Here is a 15,673-nt window from a genome sequence, read left to right as displayed (position 1 = left end):
TTTATTGTGGGGGTTTCTTTTGAGGGGGAATTTATACTCAAGTTAGTTACCTGGGGCGTGCTAACCTGACTTGTGGCTGTATCATTACCTGGTAGTGTCACTATGTGCTTTGTATCTGTCTGCACTGCTGCTTTTTCTGTTCCTGTTCTGCAGAGCGTCACAGCTTTGGCATCTGTGGGACTTGGAGCATGTGGTGACGAAGGGAAGTTGTGTGGGATTCATTTCCCCATTTCTGAGATTGCTTGGCTTAGTTTGTTTTTTTTCTTGCAGAAATATCTATAGTTGTGTAGAGATCAGGGAAGCCGGTGGTCCTTCCTTCTCTTCCCACAGCTCCAGGGTGAATTGGGTTGGTTTCTGTCGCTGCTTTTCCTCCTTTCCTTTGACTCGATTCCTGACCATTTGACAACATCGGGAATCGGAGTTATATGGATTTTCTTGTCAATATAGTCAGCATCAGAACATTATGGTGGCTTTAGCAGCCTCTGTTAAATCAGATCCAGGTCTCAGTGAAAGTAATGTGAATCTTTTAACTAGCTTCAGCACAACTTGGTTCAGAGCTGAAAAAGTTGTAGTTGAAAGAGCTGAATGTGACACTTCACAGTATCCCCTTTTCCAGGTTTTCCTCATTTTCAGGGTATGGGGTCTCTCCTTTTGGAGCATGCAGTAGATACTGGAAGCAATGAAAGAAAGGAAAGGGAGCTACTGCCTTCATTGGCTTTAATGCAGATTTGGAGTTTTGGTAGTGCTTGCATATTGTCCATCTCGCCTAGCAGCAGTTTGTCTTCACCGCAAAGGAAAGCCAGGCTCCTTTGCCATCTTCCCTCCGTTCCTGGTGTGATTTGCTCAGTCTAATTGTTGTAAGAATGCAAAACAAGCATTTGTGTCGGATATTCTCAGCAGAAGCACTCAGCAATCATTCCGAGAACACCCTCTCCCACTCAATCAGTATTGCTAGCCTGCACATACACTCCAATTTTTCACTTGTCACCCCAAATAGTGTTGTTAATGGAGACGCTGAGAAGTGTCTGCTGATATGAAAATCCTGATCTTTGCGCTTGTTGTCGTGCTTTTAAGCCTAATTAGCACTGGCTTAGAGTTTTCCCTGAGAAACCCATTCCCTTTTATAAGTTCCCCAAACCAAGTTATTTTGCGGTGTAGACTTTAATACATGAGTCTCTTCTGCAAAAGTGGCTCTGTAATAACGGGCTGGGAATTCTACATTTACATCCGAGTTAACATCTCTTCAATGTACTAAATTTCCAAAGAAAACTTTGGGGTAATTACCCCTTTTTTTGCAAACCAGATGGAGAATCAGACTCTGGCTGGGTCTTGTCTTTAGTTACGCAACAAGTTTATTGGTAATGAAGGATCTGGAAGCCTAATTAAACCCTCAGTGACACCTCTGCAAGCTCTCTTATTTGCAGTGGGTTTGCTCAGTTGCAACTGATTAGTCATCAAGCTGAGATTTGGGAAGCGATGCAAATAAAATCTCCCACAAGAAGAAACAGAATCCTGCTCCTTTGACTGAGGCACCGTCGGCTAACGGGGTTAGAAAGCAGTGAAAGCTTACTTTGTGCTGAATCATGAATAATTGATCTAAAATGTATGGTGGGTCAGGAGGCAAGAGCATCAACGCGAAAGCATACACTGAGCCTCGAGAAACACATGGAGGATTTGCCAGATGGATCCTGGCAAATAGCATAGTTGTGTAAGATGTTTTTGACTCCCTCTGTCAGTTCTGCCCCTCTCCTGAAAGATAATTGATGGAAGGTCCTGGACTGACAAGCTCGCTTCCCTGGTTGCTGGGGCAGACCCTAAAGCTGTCAAGCTGCAGAAAGCAGGCATGGCTGTTCCCAACAAGACACACAGCCTGTCATCTTTGAGAGGAATGAAACAAATGAGCAGTTTCATAATACCCTTTTTTTGGTTTTATGCAGGGTAACAACTTAAAACTGAGCCTCACACCTCCAAAGGCACTGATTCATTTCACGTGCACTCTTACATTGCTCTTAGTCTTTACAGATTATGCAGCTGTATACTTCTTCAGAGGGCTTTCTTTATGCTCGCTTCTTGATTTGCTGCCCTTAAAATGTCAAAAGATAATGAAAGTGGGGTTCTGCTCTTAAAAAAAGCCCAGAAGAAGTAAAAACAATGACACTTGTGACTCATTGCAAGACTACATAAAAGCTTTACCTTCATCTGCTGCTCTGGGGGTGATCCAGCTCAGTTGAGCGCTGCCACATGGCAATAGCCATCTGTGTTTGCTGTAAATATTTGGTTTTTTAATTACAAATGCCTTGATTTAGAAGACTTTAAACCATGCAGTGGGGTGGCTGTGGGCCCACAGGGGCGGGTGGGGAGCTCCTGAGAAGGTAGATTTTGCCCAACCACTGTTGCCAGGTCAGAAAAGGGAGTGTAATGCTGAGAGAGCAAACCAGGCTGCCTTGCAGCAGTCTGGACTCTGCTGCTTCTTCCATGGACATGAGAGTGCCAGGGAACGCTGCAGGGGGGCTCCGAACATGAAGCAAAGGAAAAGGGTTAAGAAAAGAGGCAAGGAAAAGCCAGGGTTTATCTTTGAGGAGAAAGAAGGAAAGGGGGCTGCTAAATGTCATTTATCCCTCATGGTTTTCATACAGTAAATAATGTCAAGCGTTGCTACATGGTGAGAGTCCTACACGTATCTCACTGCAGGATGGCACCCGCTGTGGAGCTGGAGGTGACACAGAGGTGCAATACATCCTCAGGTGGAAAAATCCAGAGCTTATTGGTCCACAGTGGAGGATCCAGTGTGGGCATCCCATAGGCTCCTGTCCTCTGCTGAAGTCCAGCCAGTTTTCCACCCAGGCTGTCCCTCCTGCCAGTGCTGCTCATCTGCCTACCTTTCAGCTGCTCCGGTACTATTTGCTCTCTAAGATCTCCCATAAACTCAGAGGTCTGTGTCCCAAAACTGGCAGTGAAAAAGGAGCAAGAGAAATAGGCAGGGAGAAGAGAGTCAAGCCCCCTTTTCTTTCTTTCTGCAGTGAAAGACTGGGGCACAATGGCAGTGGGCAATTGTGGAACTTAAAGAATTTGGAGATCTCCAGTTTCCATGATAGAATGCATGTTCACTTTATTCTTAAAGTAAGAAGCAGGCATGTTGAAGATGCGGTGCACGATGCAAAGCTGTGAAGTCTCCTTGCCTGCCTTTGTGAGGGCAGGGAGTGGGTACAAAGGTGTGTATCTCCCATACTCTTGTACTCTAGAAGAAGCCACCACGGCCATTTACTTTCCTCACAGCTGATGCTTTGGCACTCACTTAATGGGACCAGACGCCTTTGGCCAGGAGAAACTTTAGTCCCATTGATGACCTGTGGGATAGAAGGAACAGACCTTGGCACACAGCTGAGTTTGCAGGGCTCACAGTCAAATTCACAAGCTATATTCAGTTTTCCTTTAAGCTTGCTGGATGTGAACGTGTGAATGATAATGAACTTGGAATCTCCAGTATGGCTGGAGATGCCCAGTAGGGTAGCAGAAATAATGTTATAGATCTTAAACTGATCCCCCCCCTCCCTGTGACAATGTTAAAACTGCCCTTAGGTGATGGTTTGGTTTGCCTTCTGCACCATTAGCTAATGCAGATAAGAATTCTTGTAAATACCATGATGTTGGTTTTTAATGTGATTGGATAAAACACACTTTGGTCTTCTAAAAATACTTGGATTGTGTTTATTTCATTTTGTTTAGTAATACTTATAATGCCACAGGATTTACATTAGTATTTTGTTGCATAGTATGTTCCATAACTGCCTTGCCATCAGATGTATTCTAGCCACATAAAATTTGTTCAATGTATTAAAATACTGTATTTCTATGAGGCCAGGTACTTAGAATCTAACATTATTGAGGTTACAAACTCGGGCCTTTATGGCTATTGATTAACAACACTCCCCCCCCAGTGCATGTTCCTGTACACTAATATATGAACATTAATTACACTATCAGATGCTGCTGTTTTCTCCCAGGGTCTCTGGCTCCATCAGTGCATATGATGGACAAAGCGTACCTAATGAGCATCTATTTACTGTTTACCCCGTTGCTCCTGGCCTTCCAGGCATGCTTTTTGAGCCCTGCTGTTAACACAGGCTTATTAACTCATGGGCTTTTCTGTCACGGTTATTGCTAGAGCAACAAACATGGTCTGGCATCTCTGTGATACCTGTAAAGAGAGCACGTGAACTGCGGTCAGTGGGAGTCCAGGTCTAAAAGGTAAAGTCAAAAGGGCTTTGACTTGGGGAAGAATGTAACTAGAGATGCCCGGGTCCTGACTTTTGGGAGGATCTTTGTGTTGTGTTGTATTACCTTGTGTCTGAAGTACCTCTTGCAGCTGTGAGCAGTCAGCAGGTTTGCAGATCAGGTCTTAGAGTATTGTTTTGGCCACCAGCATGTGATCGTGTCTGAGAAATACAGATTGACTGCCATGAAAACCTGTGCAATTGGTTGAGAGAAAACCCAGTTCTTCAGGTCGACATTGCCTTATGCAGAGAAACCATTCTTCTTCCTATGTTCTTTTACTGCCCACTTTTCAGCTTTCCCAGTTATAGATTTTTTTATGGCACAGTCCTGATTCCAGTTTATCTGCAAAAGAGACTCCACTGTACCTTGGTGTAGACACAAACCAAACTGTATGCACTTCTAAACTGCCTTGTGTGCAGGGAGGAACTGAATTCAAGTCATGCTGATAGCTTCTGATTTTTGTCTTGTCTAGATGATGACCTTGGTGATGCTCTGCAATAGTCACCTGTTCATGTGCATGTAGTTTTTCCTGCTCTTAAAAAAAACCATCAAGGTGAACTGATATGGGGACAACAAAATCAAGTAGGTTTCCTTTGTAAAGAACAGCAAAGGAGCAGACCATAGAATGGTAGAGTCAACTTGGTTGGAAAAGACCTTTAAGATCACCAAGTCCAACCATCCCCAGCACTGCCAAGGCCACCACTAACCCATGGCATTGAGGACCTCATCTCCACGCTGTGTGAACACTTGCAGGGACAGTGACTCCAGTCCTGCCCTGGGCAGCCTGTTCCAATGCCTGAGCACCCTCTGGGGAAGGAATTGTTCCTAATATCCAATCTAACGCTCCCCTGGTGCAGCTTAAGGCCGTTCCCCTTGTCCTGTCCCTACAGGCCCTTGTCCAAAGCCCCTCTCCAGGTTTCTTGGTTGAAATGTTTTGGTTGGAAACCTGGAGAGGGGCTTGGGACAAGGGATGTAGGGACAGGCCAAGGGGAATGGCTTTAACCTGCCCGAGGGGAGACTGAGATGAGCTCTTAGGCAGAAGCTCTTCCCTGTGAGGGTGCTGAGGCGCTGGCACAGGGTGCCCAGAGAAGCTGTGGCTGCCCCATCCCTGGCAGTGTTCAAGGTCAGGTTGGACACAGGGGCTTGGAGCAAGCTGCTCCAGTGGAAGGGGTCTCTGCCCGTGGCAGGGGTTGGAGCTGGAGGAGCTTTTAGGTCCCTTCCAACCTAAGCCATTCTATGTAAATCTGTGCAGTAAAACACTCTAAAGCATGGTGGGAGGCAAGGATGAGCAGCAGGGAAGGAAGGAGAGGGTCCTACAGCTCTTGAGAGAGAAGTTCACCAGTGGTGTTTTCCAACAGTAGAGCTGTAAACAATGCTCATGCAAAATTTACTTGCTGTAAAAGGATGCCTGTGATCATATTTTGTTTCCATGTAAGTAGAGGACTCAGACTGCATCCTGAACCGAGCTGCTGGTGCACACTGATAACCCTGTGTGAGCTACACACCTGGCTGCTCTGAGTTGAAGGCCAGATGTATTCTTCACCCTCAACTTTAAGATACTTGTTGATAACTTTGGCATGAACTTACTGGTTTGGGCTCCAATTAAGGTTATTTTTATTCCCTATGGTCATTATTTTCCATGCCCTCAGCAGAAATTGCTGGGGCTATGATAAAACCAGACAGTTTTAGTTCCCTTCTTTTCCTTCCCTTTTGAAAGTGTTCTGCTTACCCTGCATGGGCACCAGTAAGTAACGAAACCTCCCAGATGCACAGTTTCTGTCGTGCGCAACTTTAGTTGCCTGAAGAATGCTGCTGGTGTTCTAGGGAGTTCTCACACTTGATTTTGTAAGTGGAGGCTTTCGTATTGATCCAGGGTCCTCTAAGGAAACTGCAGGGCTTAAATAACACCACCTTATTCACAGAAAGCAATGCCAGAACTGGACCCTGTTTTAGTGTTGCCTTCTGTGTGGGAATACTCCTTGTAAAAGTTTAATGCCGCTGCAACCTGTGACTTGAGAGCAGAGCCGGCTGCTGGGTAAACCATTCAGTTAATTACTGCGACTGCCATCACTCATTAGAGCCAAGGAGGATGCAGGATGAGCAGCAGTGGTTTAATGAAGGAACAAAGACTGGTCAAGGGAAGGGAGAAGTTCTGAAGGACAAATGGCAGCGGTCCGTTTTTGATTGCCAGAATAGGTCGCCTCTGGGAAGCCCTGTTATTCTGGTGCTGTAGGGGGAATAGCGAGGCCAGTCCCTCACTGTGAAGATGAGGATTGGTTGAAGCTCTGTATGCACACCTTATTCAGAGCTTAGGTCTTCTCAGTTCCCTTTATTTCACTTCAGGTCCAGATACTGAGCCAAACTGCACAAGGAGAAGTCTTCTTTTGCTGTTTCCCTCCTATGCCTTCCTCTCCCCAACACAGTGGGACTGACTGTGACTATCACTCAATCACACATGGTTTGTGAATTGGCTTTTAAAAATGAATCACAAAAGCTGTCCTCCCTGCAGCAACCATTTTCTCTCCATGGACCACTGATGCTTTGGTCAGTAGATGCTAAATTTTGTGTTCCTGCTACCTGTTTGAGCCCCCAGATCCCTGATTGTCCCATCCTTCCTGCTTCCTGAGGACTTGCTGTGATCGTTTACCTTACAAGACCATCACGTCTTTACCACCTGGAGCTCTGTATCACTCTGTAAATCCCAGTTTTATTTTGTTTGGGTGCCCAAGTGCGCAGCTTAGATGGCATACATGATGCCTGTGGCCAGCTGTGCTGTGGTTGCCCTACCCCTGGCCGTGCTCAAGGCCAGGTTGGACACAGGGGCTTGGAGCAAGCTGCTCTAGTGGAAGGTGTCCCTGCCTGTGGCAGGGGTTGGAGCTGGAGGAGCTTTAAGCTCCCTTCACCTCAAACCGTTCTATGATTAGCTTTCAGTAAGACAGTAAAAGAATAAACACATTTTATTCCCTGATGTATAGTTTGCTAGGACTTAGACTCATTGAAGTGTGTTTCTGATCCCACCTCCCTCTCCCACTTGTATATAAATATGGAAGCAACATTTTGAAGCAATATAAATTGTAGCTGGAGCATTTGTGTATGTGTGTGACCTTTGAAGGCTTTCCAGAAACGCTTGTTACTGCTTTAAGGGTGTGCACTTTCCTGACAGATTGAGGCTTGCTTGATGGGAATCAGTTCAATTAAATATAGCATCAGTGGAAAATAACACAAACCCTATGTAATGTATAGTCATTGTGGCCACCGCTTTAACAGGATTTGACACTTCCCCTTTCTCAGGAAAAGGAGATTCCTTTCCACATGAATTTAAGCATTCATGTAACTTCCGCTTTCATCTTAGAAAAATATACAATATTGTTATTATTATTCCTAAAATGATTACATATTAACTTATGGCTTGTGTCAAACTTCCTCTTTGGCTAGGGATTTAGCCAGTTTAAAAAGGACAAAAGCACATTCCTATATTGTTCTTAATAATTGCACACAACTGCTCTTATTCCCTTAATTATAGAATTAATAACTAAATTTGGTTTCTGTTTAGAGCTTAGCCCGTTTAGTGAAGAAAGAAAACATAATTGATGTTTGGGAAATTGAAACGATCAGCAGTCAGCCAGGCACTTGAAATGAATGGTTTATAGCAAGGTGTGCTAATGGCTGGGGGACACATAAAGGGAAGTCATTATTAGTGCAGCATAGGTTTTATGTAGCGCCAAGATTGTGAGCAGTACAAATGTCACGTGCTGTTCTGGTAAGCAAGATGGTGCTTTGGTGACAGTGGGCATCCAGTTGATTAAATTCAGGGCTTCAGCAGTTCCTGGTAACCAGGAACATTCTGGACTTGATTCAGATCTCAGAGGACTATTATTAATCTAAATATGTTTTTACCAGCCCATTCACAGTAGGCTTTCTTCTGAATAGAATGTAAATATCTGCAGCAGAATCACTAGCACGCATGTAGTCATCTTTTGATAACAAAGAGCTCATCCTCAAAAAGCAGAATGAAGACAGAAATAACTTGTACAACCACAAAGTATTAGTCACATGTAGCTTTTATATAATGCTTACGTCTTCAATCCCTGTGCTGGCAGTTGGGCTTCTTCGTAATATTTATTTGGAGAGAAGTTTCTCTCTCACTTGGCAGGGGGAATAAAATGAAGCCAAGAGTTAAAGGACATACTGGGGGCACACAGTGCTTAATGGTGAGAGTATTGCAACTAAGAAGCATCCATCATAGAATCACAGACTGGTTTGTGTTGGAAGGGATGTGAAAGCTCACACAGCTTCTCTGGGCACCCTGTGCCAGCGCCTCAGCACCCTCACAGGGAAGTGCTTCTGCCTAAGAGCTCATCTCAGTCTCCCCTCGGGCAGGTTAAAGCCATTCCCCTTGGCCTGTCCCTGCATCCCTTGTCCCAAGCCCCTCTCCAGCTTTCCTGCAGCCCCTTCAGGCACTGGAGCTGCTCTCAGGTCTCCCCTTCAGGAGCCTTCTCTTCTCCAGGCTGCCCCAGCCCAGCTCTCTCAGCCTGGCTCCAGAGCAGAGCTGCTCCAGCCCTCGCAGCATCCCTCTGGGCTTGTTTGAGCAGGTCCACATCCTTCCTGTGTTAGCCGTCCCAGAGCTGGATGCAGTACACAGGGCAAAGCCAGCAGCAGAATGGAGGTCTGTAGCTGTAGTGGTGTCTTCTTATGTGCTTTCCCCACTCAGCCACTGGCCTTTCGGATGCGCTCTTTTGGCAGCAGCTTGAGTGAATGCTGCAGCATTTGTTGTGTTCTCCTTCCTGTTTGTTTTTCTAGGTGAGGAGGTGTATTTCCTCTTTGTTCTATTATGCCTTGGTGAAAAGGACAAAGAAAAACGCATAGCTTGAAATACTGAAAATAGCTTTTCAGCTGCTGAAATCCAAACTGTAGTAGGCTTAAGCCTGCCAGAATGCTTGAACGGGTATGTGTTAAGCCTAGCGCCCAGGGGAAGGCTCATATGTGCAGATTTTCCTTTGTGGCTTTGTCCATGGCACTGTGACTATGTAATCATAGGAATATAGGAAAATGGGTGGGATGCTCTGGGAGATAAGCCGTTTCTTATGGTCATTACCCAATTCTAGCTGCTTTCTTTTGTCTTGGTCCTGTTCATACCTGTTGAATGTTTGTTCCTAACTGAAGTGCAAGAGTGTCAAATGGAGTTGGAAGCACTCTGTGATCTCAACCTGAAAGTTTATTTCTCAAGGCTGAAAAGAACTGCATTATAATCAAGTTTTAATCTCAATAGGTACAAGAAATCAGAGTATTTAAGGGGACATTTTTATTCTTACCTTATTGTTGCGTTTATAGACAGTGAATTATGTTAAAGCTTGGTTTGTCCATAACCATATGTGATGTTCTCAGTTCTGTTCAGAATTACAAGTAACAAATGGTGCTGTTTTCTTTGGTTGGTATTCTAAGATGAAATATGGGATGGAAAATGTTTAATGTCGCTGGAGGACACTCGGGACTTTGTGTCGTTTTACGTAAGTTTTAGACTAAAAAAGTCAAACCAAAATATTGGGCTCCAGTCATCAAACAAACAAGGAAAAAAAAAAGGATGTCCTTCCTTTAAGAGAAAAAAGAGAAACTTCATCACTCTTAAATGTGCTATAAAATTCCTGTAAAATTAGAGCGAAAGTAATGCTTTTTAAAATGAATCTCATGTACTTAATTTGTTGTAGAAGTCTAGAAAATTAATGAATGGTCCAAGGAAAGTGGAGGAAGTTATTTATAGGAATATAAGGCTGCACACACATTGCCATCTGGTAACAATTTTGAACCAGAAGTAATTCATCTCTTTTACTTCGTGCGATGTAATTGTGAACTTGTTGCTGCAGGGTGTACAGAGGCCAAACTTGTAATTGGGTTCAGAAAGGAAGTGAGTGTGCTCGTGGTAGGTGGATTCGTAAGAGAACGCTGAACAATCTGGATGCGATCCTGGCACAAGTAACCCCATGGTTTTTTGCGGATTTCTGGAAGTTGGGAAGGATTTAGGAGAAGGATTTGTTTCCAGTATTATTTGTCACAAAGCGCATTTACGTTTTCTCCCAAACTTGAACGTGTTTGTAGTTGCGCGCACATGGAGTTGCTCCTTAGTGGCAGTTCTTTATAAGCACTGAATGCACCTACCCCTACTCTTTTTGGTCACATGCATTGCCATGTAGAAAGCTTTTACTCAGAAATAATATGCCTGCTCTTTGTTTGCTTTAGGGCGCCAGGCCTTGTTTGACCATTCGCCACACAACTCGAGCTCAAAAGTAAAAGAGAGGAAGCTACAAGGGACGTGTCCTCCTCTTGGTCGTAGAAGCTATGGAAAAGCTTGTTTGCACGAAAGCAGTCAGAGGTCCCCGCTTTTTAATCCCCGCAATGGTTTTCACACTTTACATTCAGAGCACAGTCCTGTGAAGCCAAGGATTATCACAGTGGTGAAACCTGGTGGCCACACGCTCAGGAGGATAACCTTGCTTCTCAACAGGAGGTCGGTCCAGACCTTCGAGCAGCTGATGGCCGACATTTCAGAGGCTCTGGGATTTCCACGCTGGAAGAATGACCGTGTGCGAAAGCTTTACAATCTGAGAGGCAGAGAAATCCAAAGTGTTTCTGACTTCTTCAGGGAAGGTGATGCATTCATAGCGATGGGCAGAGAGCCCCTCACTTTGAAGGACCTGGAAGTGGTGTTACAAGAACTTTACCCTGAAAACCCATACGCTGCCAGTGCCGTCATTCAGCAGAATGAGGAGCAGTCCCAGAAGCTGATGGGCAGGCTGTATGACAAGGCTTCCAAAGTGGACAGTGGCTTTGATGAAACAGAAATTGCCAAGAACTGCAGCAATGGCATGTCTCCCAAACTGGCAGCTGGACATAAAGGGAAAAGTCAAGCCAAGGCAAAGCAAGAGGAAAAGATGAGAACAAAAAAGAAGTGGAGTAGGGAGAGCTGGGATGGAGAGCAAGGGGCGAAGCCTTCTAGGAAGATCCGAGAAAGCGAGAGGTACTTCAGCCGTGAGAGGAGCCCTGAGGATGGGTTAGAAGAGAGCTCGGAGGAGGTGGTGAGATGTGAGAAGTGCGAACAGGAAAGGCAGGCCAGGCAGAAGTTAGAACGGGAAAGGCGGGCTGAGGCCTCATTAGAGAGCAGAGACCTGACCGCGGGTGCGTGTCAGAGGTACCACATGGAGAGAAATGCCAAAATCAGGAACTGCCGGAAATCCTCAGAAACCTGTCTGGAAGGTGAGGAAGTTGGTTGGAAGGATAATAGCTGTAGGAGGACGTGGAAGCCCCTGCTTAGGAATGTTAGTGAAGGGCTGGAGAAACAAAAAAGGAGCATCGAGAAGGAAAGGGATGTGGAGAAACATGAAAGCCATGGGAAGGAAGTAGTGAAAATCAAGAAGAATGCTGTAGAAGGGCTGCAGCTAACTCGCGAAGCGAAGGAAGAGAATGGAAGTAGCTGCATAATGAACCAAAGTGGTTGGCTAAAGAAAGACACTCCGAGGGATGCTGAGAAACCATCTAAAACACATAGAGACGGACAAAGAGCTAAAGAGGAGGGTGCCAGAAGAGAGGGGAATATCGCATGTAGAGAGAGTGACCTGACGCGACGAGAGAAAACAGGGGAGCGCAGAGCCAATAAGGAAGAAAGCAAGGCTCAGGGGTTGGAAGGCACAAGCCGGAGGCATGCCATTAAAAACAGAACTGATGTGGAAAAACACTACGAGATTGGCAGAACTATTGGGGATGGGAACTTTGCAGTGGTGAAGGAATGTCGCCACTGTGACTCCAACCAGATCTATGCCATGAAAATCGTTGATAAATCCAAGTTGAAGGGGAAAGAGGACATGATGGAGAGTGAAATTCTGATCATCAGGAGTCTCTCTCATCCCAATATAGTAAGCTTAATTGAAGTGTATGAGACAGAAGCAGAGATCTACCTAATCCTAGAGTACGTCCCAGGAGGGGACTTATTTGATGCCATCATAGAAAGTGTGAAATTCACAGAGCATGATGCTGCTGTCATGATCACTGACCTGTGTGAAGCACTGGTTTATATCCACAGCAAGAACATTGTCCACAGGGACCTCAAACCAGAGAATCTTTTGGTAAGTACTGGCAAACTCATTCCACGTGAGCAGGAGCTGAATTCATTTTCCTTTTAGTTGCGGATCTTTGACTATTTAGAAGCAAATACTTTGTAGAGAGAATGTGCTGTGGCAGCTCTGTTTGCAAAAACAGGTATAATTGCGAAGTGAAATTACCATTACAGTTCACCTCACGTAGCTCTCCTGTGCATTGCAGATAGCAGTGCTTGCAGATAGAAATGACCTCGCTTCCAGGGGTAGGGAGCATTTGTGTCTTTCTGGAAGTCTGGTTTCAGGTGTGAAGGATGACTTTTCTTGTATGAAGCACACCCTGAACCATGAGGCCTTGCAGACCAAAATTTATCACAGTTGCTAATTTAGCTCATTTATTTGATGGACTTCTTTTTGTCCACTACTGCAGTGATTTTTGTCTTGTGACCATTGTTTAGGAGCAGAAGGACGATGCAGCTGATTAAAATAACCTGGCAATAAAACGTGTTGTGGTGCAAACCGGCACTAAAGTCAGCTCAAATACTAGCTTCACGCCAAAGAGAAAAGCTTTTTTTCCACCACATTTCTGAGGCTGCATTCTCTGCATCCGGCACTGAAATCAATAGGATTACTCACATGTGTGAACATGCAAAGAAATGTTTGCAGTGCTGGCACAAGACGCTCATTGTAGAACACTAACAGCAAGCAGCTCTCCCTTGCTAATTGTGTGTTCGAGGGTTCCAGATTTCCTGATGGATACCAAGTATTTGCCAGTCTCTAATGAGTGCAGCCTTTAGGGCATGCAGAGGTTGCACAAGGACCTCAACTTCTTGCTCTCAGACCTTTTGACTAAGCGATTGCACTTGTACAAGACCTTGCTGCGTATCCTGCTTAGTCTGATGGCAATGCTTGGTATGTGGTCTGTGTGTAAATAAAAGCTGGGGAGTGCAAATGGCTGATTTCCATTAAAAAGTGGGATTGTAGGCCCTGTTTTCATGCCTTGCTTTGCCAAAACTTCAATTAAAACCACAGGGCTTTCTCCAGAAGCTGATTTTTCCATCATAATGGAAAAGCTCTGCGCCTTCCTATTTGCTGAAAATAAGGCAGTGCCTTTGAAACACCTGAAACCAGATGTTTCATTTCCCTCTGCAATATGTAATCATTGCGGTGATGCGGGTAAGCCAAGAGAAGCAAGATAACAGGTCCATTCTGGTTGTTCTCACATTTAGCTCACAGCACTGCGAACCGGAGATTGCTGGGCAGTGACAGTGTTGTGTAGCACTGAAATGATCATGTTGCCTGTTCTGACAGTCAGAAAACACTTGTCAAGGACAGGCTGGCCCCAAGCCTGAGGCTGGCGCTCCCCAAATGCTGGTTCCACTTTCACTGTGGGCAGGGAAATTGTACCTGTTCCAGTTTCACCTTTTGCTGCCTGTTAGTGAGTGTGATGTTTTGCTGCCTGTTTCAACAAGCCAAATGAGTTTATAAGCTCTTGATAGTGTTGGATAGCTGATGTGCCATCTAAAACAGGCCATTTGGGCAGGAGTCTGCCTTTTCTGGCTTTTCAGTGGGTTCTTTCTGACTCCTCTGAGTGACTGGACCAGCAGCAGCAGAGTAGGAAGGAGACCTGCCACCCATTTTAACATCAGCCAGTGCTCCACAATAACAAACAGTATTGAAGCAAGTTTCAGGGGTTGTTCTGCTGCTGTTGGTGGGTCAGGGGCTGGGGGGAGCCTTTTGGGAGGAAGCACAGTGCTGAAAGTGCCAGCATCCTGCAGGGATGTCCTTGGGTGTGGGATACCTCTTGCTTCACTGCAGATGTTTAAGTCTGAATTAGTGTCCCCAGACTTCCTCTGTACGCAGAGGACAGAAATAGGGATGTACTTTCAGGCTGCTGACTTGTTTGTCCTCCTTTGAGATCTTCTTTTAGTCAGGGTGAATCTTGTCCTTTTTATTTGTGGTCAACAGTTTTCTCCCTCTTTCCAGCAAATGGGAAATGGAAGGAAACAGACCCTTGGGCTGTTTTAGTAAGGAAATGAGTTTGTCTACTGTAAACCTGCTTTGTGTGAGAACCAACCCTGTTCATGATGACATTTGAACATAGTAATTTCCATGGCGAATGGCTCATCTCCATCTGAGTTTCCAGAGAAGCAGCAAACTGGGGAAAATGAAAACTGGGGGGAGAAGGAAAACCATTTCTATCCCTGCAGAAGAAAAGGTGGAAATGCACTTTGATGTCCAGCAAAATTATTGATACAGGAGAGAGTTGGAAACTGGGGTTAATCATTAGTTCACTGCACTACTGCTCCTCTTATGGAACTGTCCTCTAGTTATAAACTTCTGTAGCAGTCCATCCTCATTGGTTTTAGTTTCCCTCCATCCCTCTTTTACTGCTGTGTCTGCCCACAGCGATCAGAGTGGTCGCAGCATTGCTGTGGGGCAGAGGGATGGTGACTTGCAGTGCAAGACCAAAACCTGTTGGACTGCTGGTGTAAAGCCAGCTGCTCCCACTCCCTCCTGTCTGCTAACTGAATCAGGGAGAGCTTTGCCACCAAGGATGAGCAATGGGATGATTTTGGTCCCACGAAAGAAGCCAGTCATTTCTTTAATGCTACCTGGAGGAGCAGAATTTGCTGGCAAGGTTTTTGTGGAAGGGATGGTTAATTCTGCAGGTGCTGGCATTCCCTGGCTTGTGAGAAGTTAATTTCAAAGTGTAGTGGTGTTTTTGCAGGGTATGGGATGTAAATGGCACAAAGTCACCTCCTTGCTCCATTGTAGGGGGAAGGGACAGGGTTATATTCGTGACTGTATGCTCATCTCTTTGTACACTTCTGAAACATACATGGCAGTTGTTTAACACTTGGTTTCATAAACAAGGGTTATAACTGTTCGTGTGTTTGGGTTTCTTTTTGTAAGTTCAAGTACTTCCTTTTTGTGCTTTAACCTTGCTTTTGTGACACTATTTACGTCTGCACGACGCACTGTTAGAGGTTTCTGAGTACATTTCAGTTAAAGCAGTTTGCTAGTTTCCTGTCAGGAGCTTTCAGTCTGATAGAGGTTCTTCTAGCTAGCAGCAAGGGCTGTCTGAAACTTAGACATGTAAGCAGTACCTTTTCTTAAGTGCTTCTATTTCTAATATACAAAACATCCCATGCGCTAACTTGCTGTAAGAAGAATCTGTGCTACCATATGTACGTGCATACAGAGAAATAGTGATGCTATAAATCATCATCTGCTGATCTGCATGATCTGAAATCTGATGGATTTCACAAGGTAGATAGGAAACCAAACAGGAACATGAAGTACTGGAAATC

The 15,673-nt window shown here is 45.0% G+C and overlaps 1 protein-coding gene and 1 long non-coding RNA gene across 4 annotated transcripts in view; both read left to right on the top strand.

Annotated features, from left to right (window-relative positions):
* The window catches only part of DCLK3 (doublecortin like kinase 3), a 113,030-nt gene that overhangs the window by 1,793 nt on the left and 95,564 nt on the right, over window positions 1-15,673 (top strand). For all 3 annotated transcript variants that reach the window (XR_009965515.1, XM_062622158.1, XM_062622146.1), the window contains exon 2: window positions 10,510-12,389. Coding sequence is in view for 2 of the 3 variants with exons in the window: in XM_062622158.1 (XP_062478142.1) it covers window positions 10,510-12,389 (1,880 nt within the window). In the remaining variant the exon portion in view is untranslated. The remainder of the gene's footprint in view (window positions 1-10,509; window positions 12,390-15,673) is intronic.
* Window positions 1-15,673, top strand: part of LOC134165436 (uncharacterized) — a 45,686-nt gene that overhangs the window by 19,483 nt on the left and 10,530 nt on the right. The window lies entirely within an intron of this gene.

Source organism: Pezoporus occidentalis, unplaced genomic scaffold (assembly GCF_034315485.1).
Source record: "Pezoporus occidentalis ecotype Australia unplaced genomic scaffold, CSIRO_AGI_Poc_V1 ctg107, whole genome shotgun sequence".
NCBI lineage: Eukaryota > Metazoa > Chordata > Aves > Psittaciformes > Psittacidae > Pezoporus > Pezoporus occidentalis.
The sequence above is the reverse complement of the archived record's forward strand: the minus strand, read 5'-3'. Positions and strand labels throughout refer to the sequence as shown.